The following is a 14,425-nucleotide window of genomic DNA, read 5'->3' as shown; positions in this document are numbered from 1 at the left end:
ACCATCAACCTTTTGGTTAGCAGCTAAATGCCTTAACCACTGCACCACCAGATCTCCTGTAGGGCTTGAGGGGAGAGGGAAATACAATTCAAAAAAGAGTTCAGGGGAAAATAGGGCTTGTATGTCCACAGTTTACCAAAGAGCCAAGATTTGGGGTTTTAGATACCTTGGACATGTCTTCTTGCCCTTCCTCATTATAAGTTATTATTAATCTGAATATTTTTTCTAATATTGAAGCTGTGTATTCTTTTGAGGAAGGGGTGGTGTAAGAAGAATTCAGTCACATTTCAAAATCTTAATTATATCCTTTCAAGCTAAATAGAGAATGCTTTTTAAATTACCATAGTTTTATAAAATGAGTTAAAATACTTTTGTAAAAGGAGGTTTCTTAGTGTTGCCATTTTATACTGGGTTTTATAAGTAAATATCTGCATTCCCACTTCTCATGTGTTGATTTCACTATACTTTGAATAAACCACAGGAGAATTTCAAGCCAGTCAACTTTTGGTCTTCAACTTTATCATTTTGTATCAAAGGAACATTTGTTTTTCAGACATTTGGTTTCTCATAGAGAGAAATGGTTTCTCCTTAAACTATAACATATACACATTGTAAAAGTTATATTTTTCCCAAATTGATTCAGGATTATAGTTCTAGCATAGTTCATGCTACTGTGCTGATCACACTAGTATAAGGCACCTGTTTAACTGGAACTTAAACATTGGGAGAGGGGGCGGGGAGAAAGAGCTTAAATATGAAACATACCACATTCATGCAGGTGGATATAAATTATCTTACTACTCATCTCTATTTAGAATAGAAAAACAATAAATTCTAGAATTAGACCAGTCGCTGTTGTTATGTGCTATCGAGTCGACCCCAACTCATAGCGACCCCTCCTTGGGTTTCCAAAGCAGTATCACTACGGATGTATATTGCCCAACCTTCCTTCTGAGGAGTGGCTGGTGGATTTGCACTGCCAGCACTGAATGTTTTAACTCTTGAAATTTTCTGGAGAGTTTAAGAAATAAAGCCGAAAAATACCAATTGTTTTAAGTTTACTTTTTTTTTGTATTTTAATTGTTTTCTATTTTGTTCAGGAAAACTCTTTTTAAAATACTATCATTATCACTGGGATAGAGCTAGCTGAAAGGAGATCCTGTTAACCTTTAAGTCAGTTCACAGCCATCCTGTCAATTCTGACTCACAGTGTCCCCCATTGGGTTTCCAAGGCTGTAAATCTTTACTGAAGTAGACTGCCTCATCTTTCTTCCCAGGAACATGGGTTTGAACCACTGACCTTTTGGGTAGCAGCCAAAAATCTCAACCACTACACCACTACACCACCAGAGTTCCTTATTCAGAATACCTTAAAGTGGGAGCTCTGGTGGCATAGTGACTAAGGCATTTGACTGCTAACCAGACTAGACTCTTGTCAGAAGGAAGACTGGGCAATCTACTTTCATAGACACCATCTCTGCCTCAGAAACACCAGGGGTCGCTATGAGTCAGAATCGACTTCATAACAGTGAGTTTGTTTTTGTTTTTAACTTTAAGTAGATGGAAGGATATAGGAGAATTTAAGAATGTATTGATTGAAAACAATTCTATATGCCTAAGGCATTTGACTGCTAACCAGAAGGCTGGTGGTTCAAACCCACCAGCCACTCCTTGGAAGGAAGTTTGGGCAATCTACTTCCGTAGTGATACCACCTCGGAAACCCAAGGAGGGGTCACTATGAGTTGGATCCGACACAACGGCAGTGAGTTTGGTTTTTTGAGGAGTAAGATAATTTCTTACCAAAGGAATTCAGCTAGATTATTAATTGATCATTTTATTTTCTGCCCTGCATCAGAGGCAGTGCTCTGTGTAGAGCCCAGAGCCACAGTTGAGGCTGGGGGTTTGGAGGTGTTGTTCACCTGGGGGATTACAAGTAGTGCAACATGTTGGAGAAGTCCTGGGAGGCATCTCAGTAACATCCTTACAATCTTTTCCAAAGGAGTACAGGCTCACGAAAACTTTAAGGTCAGAAAATTCTGTTGTTAGGGGCCATCGAGTCATTTCTGACTCATAGTGACCCTATGCACAGCAGAACGAAACACTGCCCAGTCCTGTGCCAGCCTCACAATCTCGATTGCGACGCATAGTGACCCCCTCCTTGGGTTTCTGAGGCAGTATCTCTACAGAAGTAGATTGCTCAGTCTTCCTTCCAAGGAGTGGCTGATGGGTTTGAACCACTAGCCTTTTGGTTAGCAGTCAGATGCCTAAGGTACTTCGTGACCAGAGGCACCCTGGAAATAAGGCCTGAGATCTGCTTCAGAAAGGTCACAGCCTTGAAAGCCCTGTGGAGTATAGTTCTAGTCTGCATGGCTGGGGTCACTGTGGGTCAGAATTGAGTGGATGGCAATTAACAACAATAACAACAATGCTGCATTAAAGTTTATAATGTTTACGGTTCTTTTTGTCTAGTTTTGTATGTTTGGCATGATCTTATAAATGAGTCCATACACGAGCTTTATTTATTTTTTCCCTTCTAGGTTCATCAGGAACATGAGAAAGCCAACACAATGGTAGCTTTAATGAAGGTTTATCAAGAGGAAGATGAAGCATACCAGGAATTAGTTACTATGGCAACCATGTTCTACCAGTATTTACTGCAGCCATTTAGGGATATGCGAGAAGTTGCAACTTCATGTAAGCTTGACATTTTGGTATGTTTTCTTTATATTTTTATTTTACTGGATACACTGTTTTTCATATATTATTTCTTTAGTCACATTTAAGATTCAGTCTTGTGTTTGCATTTACCATTACATTTAGATTTCTGTAGAAATTTATATTTAAAAATTGATAAAAATGAAGAGATTTACATTGGTCATCTTCTTAATACCGTAAGATTTCTGCAGATATTAAAAAGTTGGAATTCTTCCTCTGCTGATGGATGACTTGTGTTTGATGTGATGTTATATTTTAAAAAACAAAACCAAACTCACTGCCATCGAGTCGGATCTGACTCATAGCGACCCTCCTTGGGTTTCCGAGGCGGTGTCACTACAGAAGTAGATCATCCAATCTTCCTTCTGAGGAATGGTTGGTGGGTTTGAATCGCCAGCCTTCTTGTTAGCAGTCAAGTGCCTTAGGCACTATGCCACTAGAGCTCCTGGTGCTTATTTACTGCTGCTTATTTTCTGCCTCTAAGGACACATGCATGTTTTATAGGAACAGGATAGAAATTTAAATAGCATAGCCTTAGATTGTAATTCCGTACTTTAAACTTTAATACAACCCTATGACACTAATTAGAATAGGCATTATTATCACAGTGCTTCAAATGAATCCAAAGCCCTTATAGGATTTATAGGGTGTTTGGTTTTTGTTTTGAGCTAGAATCAAAAGATGTCAGAGATCATAAAAAAGATCAGGCCTACTGGTTGGATGGAAACTGGTGGAACTCCTGAGACTATGGCCCTTAGTCACCTTTCAAACCTGGAACTGAAGTCACTCCTGTGGCTCAATATCCAGTCAAACAATAGACAGATCTACAAAGTGAACACCACCGGGACGGTATGTACTCCTTAGAACAATCAACCATTCGAGATCAAAAGGGCAGCATTTGTCCAAGGACAAAGTTCAGAAGGCAGGAAGGATTAGGAGAGAAGACAGAATGGAAATAAACAGAGGGAAGATGTAGGAGTGATGCTACATTGAGGGGATTGCGGTCATGAAATGTATAAATTGTTGAATGGAAAATTGATTTGTTCTGTAAACTTTCATCCAAATCACAATAAAAAGTTTTTTTAAAAAAACAAAACAATGGGAGATCTCTTGATTTCTACCCTGTGAATTGGATCATCCTTTTATACATATACTCAATGACTCCTGCTAAGTTATGTGCTTGTTGTTGTTGTTGTTATTTGCCATCGAGTCGGCCCCGACTCATAGCGACCCCTCCTTGGGTTTCCGAGGCAGTAACACTACAGAAGTAGGAATGCCCAACCTTCCTTCCGAGGAGTGGCTGGTGGGTTTGAACCGCCAGCCTTCTGGTTAGCAGTCAAGTGCCTTAGGCACTATGCTACCAGAGCTCCTAAGTTATGTGCTATAGAAATAGTATCACAGTAAGATGGAACTCGTGCTACTCCAACCTGTGGATAAAGTTGTTCTGTTCATTGTTTTGAAAGTCCATTATTTGGATAGTTTACTTCCTGCATCTTTTTCTTTTTTATTTAAGCTTTATTGAGATACGATTCACATACTATAAATTTACATTTAATGTGTACAATTCAGTGTTTTGTAGCATATTTGGAGATGTGTAATCACCACTACTATCTAATTCCAGACCATATTTATCACCCAAAAAGAAATCCCGTACCCATTAGCAGTTACTCCCCATTTCCTCCCAAACTGCCTAGCCCCTAGGCAATCACCAGTCTTTCTGTCTCTAGGGGTTTGCCTATTCTGGACATTTCATATTAATGGAAGTATATAGTAAGTGGACTTTGATGACAGGCTGCTTTTACTTAGCATAACGTTGTCCAGGGTTCATTGATGTTGTAACATCTATCAGAACTTCCATTTCTTTTTATTATGGAATAATATTATTATATGAATGGATTAAGGAGCTCTGGTGGCACAGTGCTTACCAGACTGCTAACCAGAAGACTGGCGGTTCAAACCCACCAGCCACTCCTAGAAAGGAAGATGGGACAATCTATTTCCATAAAGATTTACTGCCTCGGAAACCCAGTGGAGATCACTATGAGTTGGAATTGACTTGATGGCAGTGGGTTGGGTTTGGTTTTATGAATAGATTACATTTTCTTCCTTTATTTATTAGCTGATGGAAAATTTGGGTTGTTTCTACTACTTGCTATTATAAATAGTGCTGCTATGAACATTCATGTACAAGTTTTGGTATGGACATATATTTTCATTTTCTTGGGTTTCCACTTAGGAGTGGGATTACTGAGTCATATGGTAATTCTATGCTTAACCTTTTTAGGAACTGTCAGATGGTTTTCCAAAGTGCCTGTACCATTTTACATTCTTAATAGCAATGCATGAGAGTTGCAATTTGTCCACATCCTTGCCAACACTTGTTATTGTCTGTTTTTTTCCATTATAGCCATCCTAGTGGGAGCTCTGGTGGCATAGTGCCTAAGGCATTTGACTGCTAACCAGAAGGCTGGTGGTTCAAACCCACCAGCCACTCCTTGGAAGGAAGGCTGGGCAATCTACTTTCGTAGTGATACTGCCTCAGAAACCCCAGGAGCGGTCGCTGAGTTGGATCCGACTTGAGGGCAGTACGTTTGGGTTTTTTTTTTTTTTTTTTGGGTTTAGTGGGTATGAAGTAGTATCTCATTGGGATTTAATTTATATTTCCCTAATAAAAAAGGAAGGTGGGGCAATCTACTTCCGTAGTGATACTGCCTCGGAAACCCAAGGAGGGGTTGCTATGAGTGGGGTCTGACTCGATGGCACCTCGATGGCACATAACAACAATGGCTAACTTGCATATATTGCTGATGCCAGTCAATCATGCTTTGTAGATCATGTCATAATCATGAACATATAGATTATACTATCTTTTAGGTTATTTTATTACTTTTGCCCTTCAGGAAAGAACATGGTATTGAAAAGCTTACTGCCATGTTCTTAAAAGAAATCATAGCGACAGTTAATACCTGAGTGCTGTGTACTTGGGCTTCTATAGATCTCATTGAAACAGCTGTGTATTACTATGAGTTGTTGTTGTTATGTGCTGTCGAGTTGGACCTGACTCATAGTGACCCCTCCTTGGGTTTCCGAGGCTGTATTGCTACAGAAGTAGATTGCCCAACCTTCCTTCCGAGGAGTGGCCAGTGGGTTTAAACCGCCAGCCTTCTGGTTAGCAGTCAAGTGCCTTAGGCACTATGCCACCAGAACTCCTATTATTATGAGTAGAGAAACATAATTTGACAGCCTTCCTCTATAGAAAAGGTTGCTCTAGTAATGTAAAGTGAAAGTAGGTTTTTGTTTTTTTTTCCTCTTCTCTTTATGCCCCAGGGTATCCCTTTGTCTTCCAAGTGGTACCTAGCTTAGAACCTTATGCATACTGGATAAATGAAAATTTAATTGACTAAGTAATGGTAATTAAAGTAGTTAAAATAGTCCATATCACCACTTTCTTTTCAATTTCCTAATGGCTGCACATGACTATTCTCATACTAATACAATTTTCCCTTCTTTCTGTAGAAGTCCTTGGATGAAGATGATCTGGGTCCTAAAAGGGTAGCTTCCCTACAGAAGGAAGCCAAAGAATGGACTAGACGGGCTGAAGGAGCTGTAGTCTCTATCCAGGATATCACAGTGAATTATTTTAAAGAAACAGTAAAAGCATTGGCAGGTAATAATACAAAACATTACACTAAGTGATACGTCATTTTCATTTTATTCAGGAAAATTTGAGTATCTCTTAAGCCTCAGGAGCTATGTTTCCTAGGTGCTAGGGATTCACTGTAAGGATAAGCACAAACAGACACTGTACAATCTGTTGAAAGGAGAGGAATCTTAATTATGTATTAATTCAAACAAATGGAAAATGGAGATGGCAGTAAGTGATGTAAAGAAGAGAAATGGGGGCTCAGAGAGCCTGTGAGAGAGATTAGGTGGTCAGCGAAAGCCTCTGAGAAGTGGTACTTGCCCTAGTATCTGAAGGATAATTGTAAGTTGTTGTTACTAGGTGCCATCAAGTCAGCTCCAACTCATAGCGACCCTGTGTACAACAGAAGAAAACACTGCTCAGTCCGACGCCAGCCTCACAGTCCTTGCTATATCTGAGCCCATTGTTGTAGCCACTGTGTCATTCCACCTCGTTGAGGTCCTTCCCTTTTTTTGCTAACCCTCCACTTTACCAAGCATGATGTCCTTCTCCAGGGAGTGGTCCCTTCTGACAACATGACCAAAGTAGATAAGACAAAGTCTGGCCATTCTTGCTTCCAAGGAGCATTCCAACTGCACTTCTTCCAGGACAGATTTATTAGTTCTTCTGGCAGCTCATGGTACTTTGAGTATTCTTCATCGGTACCACAATTTAAAATAATCAATTCTTCTTTGGTCTTCCTTATTCATTTTCCAGCTTTCACACATGTATGAGCTGATTGAAAATACCATGACTTGGGTGAGGCTTATTCTTCAAAGACACATCTTTTCTCTTCAGCACTTTAAAGAAGTCTTTTGTAGCAGATTTGCCCAATACAATATTTCGTCTGATATCTTGACTGCTGCCTTCATCGGTGTTGACTGTGGAACCAAGCAATATGAAATCTTTTCTCCATTTATCATATTGCTGCTTATTGGTCCAGTTGTGAGGATTTTTGATTTCTTTATTTGAGGTGTAATCCATATTGCACACTGTAGCCTTTAATCTTCATCAGTAAGTGCTTCAAGTCATCCTCATTTTCAGCAAGCAAGGTTGTGTCATCTGCATATTACAGGTTGTTAATGAGTCTTCCTCCAATCCTGATTCTGTGTTCTTCATATAGTCAAGCTTCTTGGATAATTTGCTCAGCATACAGATTGAATAAGTGTGATGAAAGAATACACCCTGATGCACATTCCCTTCCTGATTTTAAACCATGCAGTAACTTCTTACTGGAAGTTCAGAGGGCAAAAAAGTGAGGGATGAATATTCCTGGCAGAAGGGATAGCATTTGTAAAGGCCTTCTGGCATAATAAGGGAGCTTGGCAAGTATGGAGAATTTAAAGTCAGCCCGTGGGACTGAAGCACAGAGGATGTGGTGAGGGAGAATGTTGGCAAGACAGGTGGGGACCAGGCCATGTGGGGTCTTGTGGGCTGGGTGAAGGACTTTGTTTGATCTTAATCATTGTTGGAAATAGTTAGCATCAATCAATCAGTTTGTTGAATTTTGGTACATCAATAAAATCGGACACTAAGTAGCTATTAAGTATGACTTTCTAAGTACACTTTTTGAATGACAAGAGTTCCTTGGTATGTTAAGTGCAGTAGACAAGCTATAAAGCAGAATGATATTCCTGTTTTTGGTCAAACTATATAAGCCTGCCTGCCTAAATACACACAGAAAGTTTGGAAGCATATGTTCCAAAATGTAAGAAGCATTTGTCTCAAGAAGGTAAGATCATGTTTTATTTTCTTTTTAAAATAGATTATCTAAAATTTTCTGTCAGTTGACATATTATTTTTGTGATAATAAATAAATTATTAAAACAATTTTTTCTTTTTAAACAGGATATTTTTAGGTATTATGGGAAGTAGTAAACAAAGGATTCACTCAGAGTAAATTTTCCTTTTTTAGTGAGTTGTGATTTTCTCTTAATTACCTGATAGGAATGCAGAAACAAATGGAGCAGGATGGAAGGAGATTTGGCCAGGCTGCCTGGGCTGCAGTAACTCCCAGGTTAGAAAAACTCAAGCTAATGTTAGCTCGAGAGACTCTACAACTCATGAGAGCTAAAGAATTGTGTTTAAATCATAAAAGGGCTGAAATTTGGAGAAAGGTAAGACAAAGATAAATGTAACTTTGTTTAAAAAATGCATTTTTATTTTATAGAGCACCTTTAAAGAGCTCTGGTGGTGCAGTGGTTTAAGCATATGGCTGCTAACCAAAAGTCTGGTGGTTTGAACCCACCAACTGCTTCGTAGAAGAAAGACTAGGCAATCTGCTTCCATAAAGATTTACAGCCTGGAAACCCTGTGGGGTAGTTCTACTCTGTCCTATAGAGTCACTAGAGTTGGAATAGACTCAATGCCAATGAGTGGGTGGGTGGAGAGCACCTTTATTGCTAGTTATTGTTCAAAAATTTCCTTTCTTCATTTACTCTCACACCATCTTCTAGTAGGTAAGTAAACCCAAAACCCATTGCTATTGATACCAATTCATAGTGACTGTCTAGGACAGTTTCCAAGGCTCTGATCTTTTAGGAGGCTGACTGCCACATGTTTCTCCTTCAGAATGGCTACTGGGTTTGAACTGCTCACCTTTTACTTAGTAGCTGAGCTTAGGAGACTATTAAAGGCAGGCCATAAAGTTTCCCTTTGATCAAGGTTTTATGTTTTAGAGTATTATATTGTAGGATTCACTTATAATAAGCTCAGTATTATGGATAATAAACATTAAGCAATGTTTTTTAGCACAACTCTAGAATAGTCAGAGGTAGTCTGTTCTCTAGGATATACTAGGATTATAGTCACTTAGATATTTTCCTGTTACCTGTGACTTTAAAGCAGAAAACACTGTAAATATGTCATTGTAACTTATTTTTCTCAAAACCTAAATGTTTTCCTCTCAAGGATGAGATAAAGTATTTGTAAAGAACACTGAAGAAGGCATTTTTGTCTTGGTAGAGGAAATGGAAAAGTGTGTTTTTTTTAATATTTAGTACTGAGCAAGGAATAGAAACTAGAATGCGTCTAAAGTTTGCTTTTAATATACTAATTCTTTTAACTTTTATTTTTTACAAGATGGAAGATCTTCCAGAACAAGAAAAAAATATAGATGTTGTAGATGAATTAGAAATACAATATTATGAAGTTCAGTTAGAACTATATGAGGTAAAATTTGAGATATTAAAATATGAAGAAATACTGCTTATTACACAGTTGGACTCTATTAAAAGACTTATAAAAGGTAAAATTTATTTCTTTGTGTATATATTAAAATATTTCAATTTGCATTTCAGAAAATACCTACAGGTTTCCCCTGTTATCCAAAAGTAGAGCATTCCTATGAAACCCTTTATAAGCCAAAATAGTGTTCAAGGAAGAGGCAATTGCCATTAATTTATATGGGCAAATTTTTTTAGTGTTCTCAGACCCAAAAAATAACCTACCAAATGATATTAAATAACACATAAAACCTAAAATAACACTAACAGACAGTGGTCACAGACACACTTCAGAGTTGTGGTGGCTTGATACTGAGAGCTGAGTGTAGTTCCTGAGGAAGGAGCTTAGTGACACCATTCTCACTACTGCTTGGAGTATGCACTGCTTCTAATGGCTTGCTGCAAAACAAATGTTGAATCCCAATTTTGCTCCCTCCCCCCCGTAACAGTGGAAATCTTCTCAAATTTCTTTTGGTTAGTGAAAACAGCTACTAAAGTAGGTTTTTCATAAAAGCTAAGTGGCGTAAAGCAAACTTTCAAAAAGTTGGGAATACCTGTACAATTTTGTTAATTCCTTCTTAGAAATTGTCTGTGACAGCTACGATCTTTCCTAAATAAAATTCCCTTCAGTGTTTTTCTTTTTCAAATAATGTATTCATTATTAAACACAGAAAAAGAAATAAAAAACAATTATTATCTCAATCCCATCATCTAGAGAGACTTAGTATAACAATTTGCTGGATAGCTTTATAGTCTTCTTTGTATGCTTGTTGTTGTTGTTATGTGCCGTCAAGTCAGACCTGACTCATAGTGACCCCTCCTTGGGTTTCCGAGGCAGTATCACTACGGAAGTAGATTGCCTCATCTTCCTTCCAAGGAGTGGCTGCACACTACCAGAGCTCCCTCTTTGTATGCTAACATATATAAATACATATCAACTTTGAGGGTGCTCTGCTGGTATAGTGCCTAAGGCATCTGACTGCTAACCAGAAGTCTGGCAGTTAAAACCCACCACCACTCTTAGGAAGGAAGACTGGACAATCTACTTCCATAGAGATAACACCTCAGAAACCCAAGGAGGGGTCACTATGAGTCAGAATTGACTCGATAGCAGTGAGAGCTTTGTGTTTTTTTTGAGTTATCAACTTTTAAACCAAACTATATATCCTGTTTAGTAACTTCTTTTTCAATTATTATATAATGACTATCTTTCCTTTTCAGTAAGTAATAAAGACACCAAAAATATTAATGGCTGCATAATATTCCATTACATGGATAGACCATGGTTTCTAGTTTGTTACTATTGTGACCAGTCTTTTGTTTTTTCTTGCCTTGCAGAAATATTTCATATTTATAAAGTCATATCTATTTATCTTTTCCTCTGTGTTTTTTGCTTTTGATGTGATGCCTGGCAAAAGTCTTCCTCATCCTCAAATTACGTGAATATTTACTTATGCTTCATGGTTTTATTTTTTTAAACATTTAACTCTTTAATCTAGATGAAATTTATTTTGAAGTGGTGTAGGAACTCAACTTTTTCCCTTGTTAGCAATCCCAATCACTAATTTTTTAGAAAAAAAATGCATTTTTCCCTGTTTTGACTTGTCCCCATCTTATATCCAGAATTATTAGACTGATTTTGATTTGTTTATAGATTGTTATTCTCATTCATTTGTGAGTGGCTTCTGATACCAGTATCATACTGTTTTTATTATCATACTTTAGAAATACATTTTAGTATCTGGTAAGGCAAGTACCCCCATTACTCTACTTTCCCACCAGTTTTATGACTATTTTCATTCCTTTATTCCTTCAGATGAACTTTAGAATCGTTTTGGCAAGTTCAAAACAAACAGATAACTTGGAATTTTGATTGGGATTATGCTTAAAATTAGAGATTAATTTGGGGAGAACTGTCATCTTTGCAATTTTGAATCTTCCCATCCAAGAACATGGTATATCTCTCCATTTATTTAAATTTTTTTAAATAGGTTCTTTCAAGTTTGATAATTTTCTTTATGTAGATCCTGAACATTTAGTTTAATCCTAGCTATTTTTCTTTCCTTCAGTAGTTTCAGGTTATAAACTTCTTACATATTTAGGGAAAAATCTATTAAAATAACTTAATCTGGAAAGATGCAAACCAAATTGGTCACATTTTTTTTTTTTTCCTCTGGAAATAGGATTCAGAAGGTCTGGGGAAAGAAGGAGAAAATTTACTTTTTATTTTATGTACTTCTGTAGCGCTTGAATTTGTTAGTACACATGTATTTTTTTTTTTTTAATCAAGATGTATTGAATATCATTTATGCACCTTCATATACTGCTAATTGAATGTAAGTTGCCTTTCTAGAGGGCAGTCTGGCAATAGGTATCAAGAAAGAGCCTTAAATATCTATTTGCTAGTGAAGTGATAAAAAATGTACACAAAGATTTATATTCGAAGATGTTCATCAAGGTAAAATGACATGGAAAATTCAAACATTCTAACCGCAGAGAATGCTTAAATTAGAGAATACTATGTAGCCATTAAAATTGCATTTCCTTTACATGGAAAATACTCTCAAAAGTTTATTGACATAAGTAACTATGTCTGTAGTATGTATAAACTAAACCCAACCAAACTCAGAGTCATTTGAGTTGATTCTGACTCATACCCCCTGTCATCAAGTTGATTCTGACTCAGCAACCCACATTGGGTTTCCAAGGTAGTAAATCTTTATGGAAGTAGACTGCCCTATCTTCCTTTGAACCGCCAACCTTCTGGTTAGCAGTCAAATGCCTTAGGCACTGTGCCAACAGAGCTCCTTGTAGTATGTATATATGTTGATAAATGTTCATAGGAGTTATTCCTATGGTAGGGTGACAAGTGGTGTTTTTACGTTTAAAACATCGTGTGCCCCATTTTTTATAATAAAGCATGCATTTTAAAAGTCATTAATGTATTCTAGAGAAACAGGATGAAGTTGTTTATTATGATGCCTGTGAAAGTCCAGAGGAAATTAAAGTCAGTGAAGTAGTAGTGGGGCTGCCAGATGGTAAGAACCTGGAGGTGAAAGAACTCAGGAGGCAGTCTCAGCAGCTGGAGTCCAAACGAGGCAGGATCTGCGCAAGAAGAGCTTATCTCAGGAACAAAAAGGTGGGTGCACCTAGGCCGGCTTTGTTTTTTAATTCTCCTTCCAGAAATTTCTCTTTTATGAAAGATAAAGAGGTACTGAAAATAAGGCTTTTATCAACATAGAGATTTTTTAATGTGTTTATGTAGCTGTCAGTGGCGGCAGTTAGACTATACTTTAAATATTCTTCTAAAAGAGTCTTTGATTCTCTTGAGGTTTAAGCATTTACCATAATCTCTAGATTTTAATTCAGCCATTCAACAACTACTTCTTGAATGCCTGTTATATACAGACATGTTTAAAATCACAATAAATTCTCAATAACAAAAATAAGTTATTAAAAACTATAAAAATAATTATGAACAAGTTCTATTGGACAGTACTGCTCTGTATCAGGCACTGGTAAATTACAGTCCATTGTCTCTTTTTCTAAATATTTTAAATAAAGTTTTGTTGGAACACACACATACAAAATAAAGTCACAATAAATAAAAGTTTATATCTAATAATCAGCTGTAATAAATTCTAAAATTGTTGATTAGAAAATATCAGTCACGGGAATAATACAGCTCATTTCAGCCTTTGTATTTGGTGAGTTATTTTTTTTCTTAATTTTTAAAAATCTTATAATTACCATGAGAGAATAGAAGGGCTGTGTATGCACAGGGAGACAGCTCAGGGGGGCGGAGTGCATGGGAAGGAAGGGCACAGGGAAGAGGTAACTATCGGGAGGAAGTGGGAGGGAAGCTGTTGCACTGTGGGAAATTGCAGTCAATGTCATGAGAAAAGTGTATGTGAACTGCTGTATGGAAAGTGAATTTGCTCTGTAAACTTTCACCCAAATCCCAATAAAAATAAATAAGTAAATTTTATGATTGCATAAAAAAGTAACATATGAAGAAATTTCCATTTTTTCTATAGAAAAGAAAGTGCCTGTTTAATTTTTATACAGAATTACATATACATCTGTATATTCATATTTTTTATACTTTTCTTATTGGAATTGGGGGGGGATTGTAGCTTACAAAATTGTACATTACTTTTCTATGTACCACACAAATATAAATACTTAAAAAAAACACGTTGAAAGAATATATTCTTTGTAGGTCTGTGTTTAAGAATTTTGACTTTGGAATTTAGGAGCTGTTCTTCAGATTATTTAAAGAAATACAAGCATTTGCCCTTTGCTCCCCATTTCAGAATACCCAAGAGTATTGGGAGAAGTCTCCTTTCCATGGTAAAGTTGAGCTGTAGGGAGGTGGAGGTGCCTCCATTTCCTTCGTGGTACAGCTGTGAAGAAGTGCCTTCTCTTGTACAGACTTGAGTGTTAACTTTTATCCTCCAAATGGAATCCCTTCAAGGGATGAAACTCCTTTAAGTGAGTTCCTGTCACTGAGTTCTAGACATGTTGGAACTTGGAAGGCATGGGTTAATAGCATGTGGTCATTGAGGACAGGCTCCAGAGTCTAACTTGGCTTCAAATCACCGCCTGGCCACTTGGTAGCTGTTTTGACTTTTGGCAAATTACTTAAATCTCTTTGATCTAGTTAAAAGAGGATGATAATAGAAGGAATACCAATCTCATGGTTATTATTATTATTATTATTATTTTTTAACTTTATTTTGATTTGGGTGAAGATTTACAGAGTAAATTCACTTTTCATACAGCAGTTCACATATACTTTGT

The 14,425-nt window shown here is 37.1% G+C and overlaps 1 protein-coding gene across 1 annotated transcript in view; it reads left to right on the top strand.

The window, feature by feature from the left end:
- Window positions 1-14,425, top strand: part of WHAMM (WASP homolog associated with actin, golgi membranes and microtubules) — a 26,530-nt gene that overhangs the window by 1,578 nt on the left and 10,527 nt on the right. Inside the window, exons 2-6 of the mRNA XM_007945174.1 lie at window positions 2,539-2,712; window positions 6,233-6,383; window positions 8,346-8,515; window positions 9,480-9,645; window positions 12,574-12,761. Of these exons, the coding sequence (XP_007943365.1) occupies window positions 2,539-2,712; window positions 6,233-6,383; window positions 8,346-8,515; window positions 9,480-9,645; window positions 12,574-12,761 (849 nt within the window). The remainder of the gene's footprint in view (window positions 1-2,538; window positions 2,713-6,232; window positions 6,384-8,345; window positions 8,516-9,479; window positions 9,646-12,573; window positions 12,762-14,425) is intronic.

Source organism: Orycteropus afer, unplaced genomic scaffold, assembly GCF_000298275.1.
Source record: "Orycteropus afer afer isolate SDZICR_OR568_19922 unplaced genomic scaffold, OryAfe1.0 scaffold00132, whole genome shotgun sequence".
Taxonomy (NCBI): Eukaryota; Metazoa; Chordata; class Mammalia; order Tubulidentata; family Orycteropodidae; genus Orycteropus; species Orycteropus afer.
This window is presented reverse-complemented; position numbering and strand designations above follow the sequence as displayed.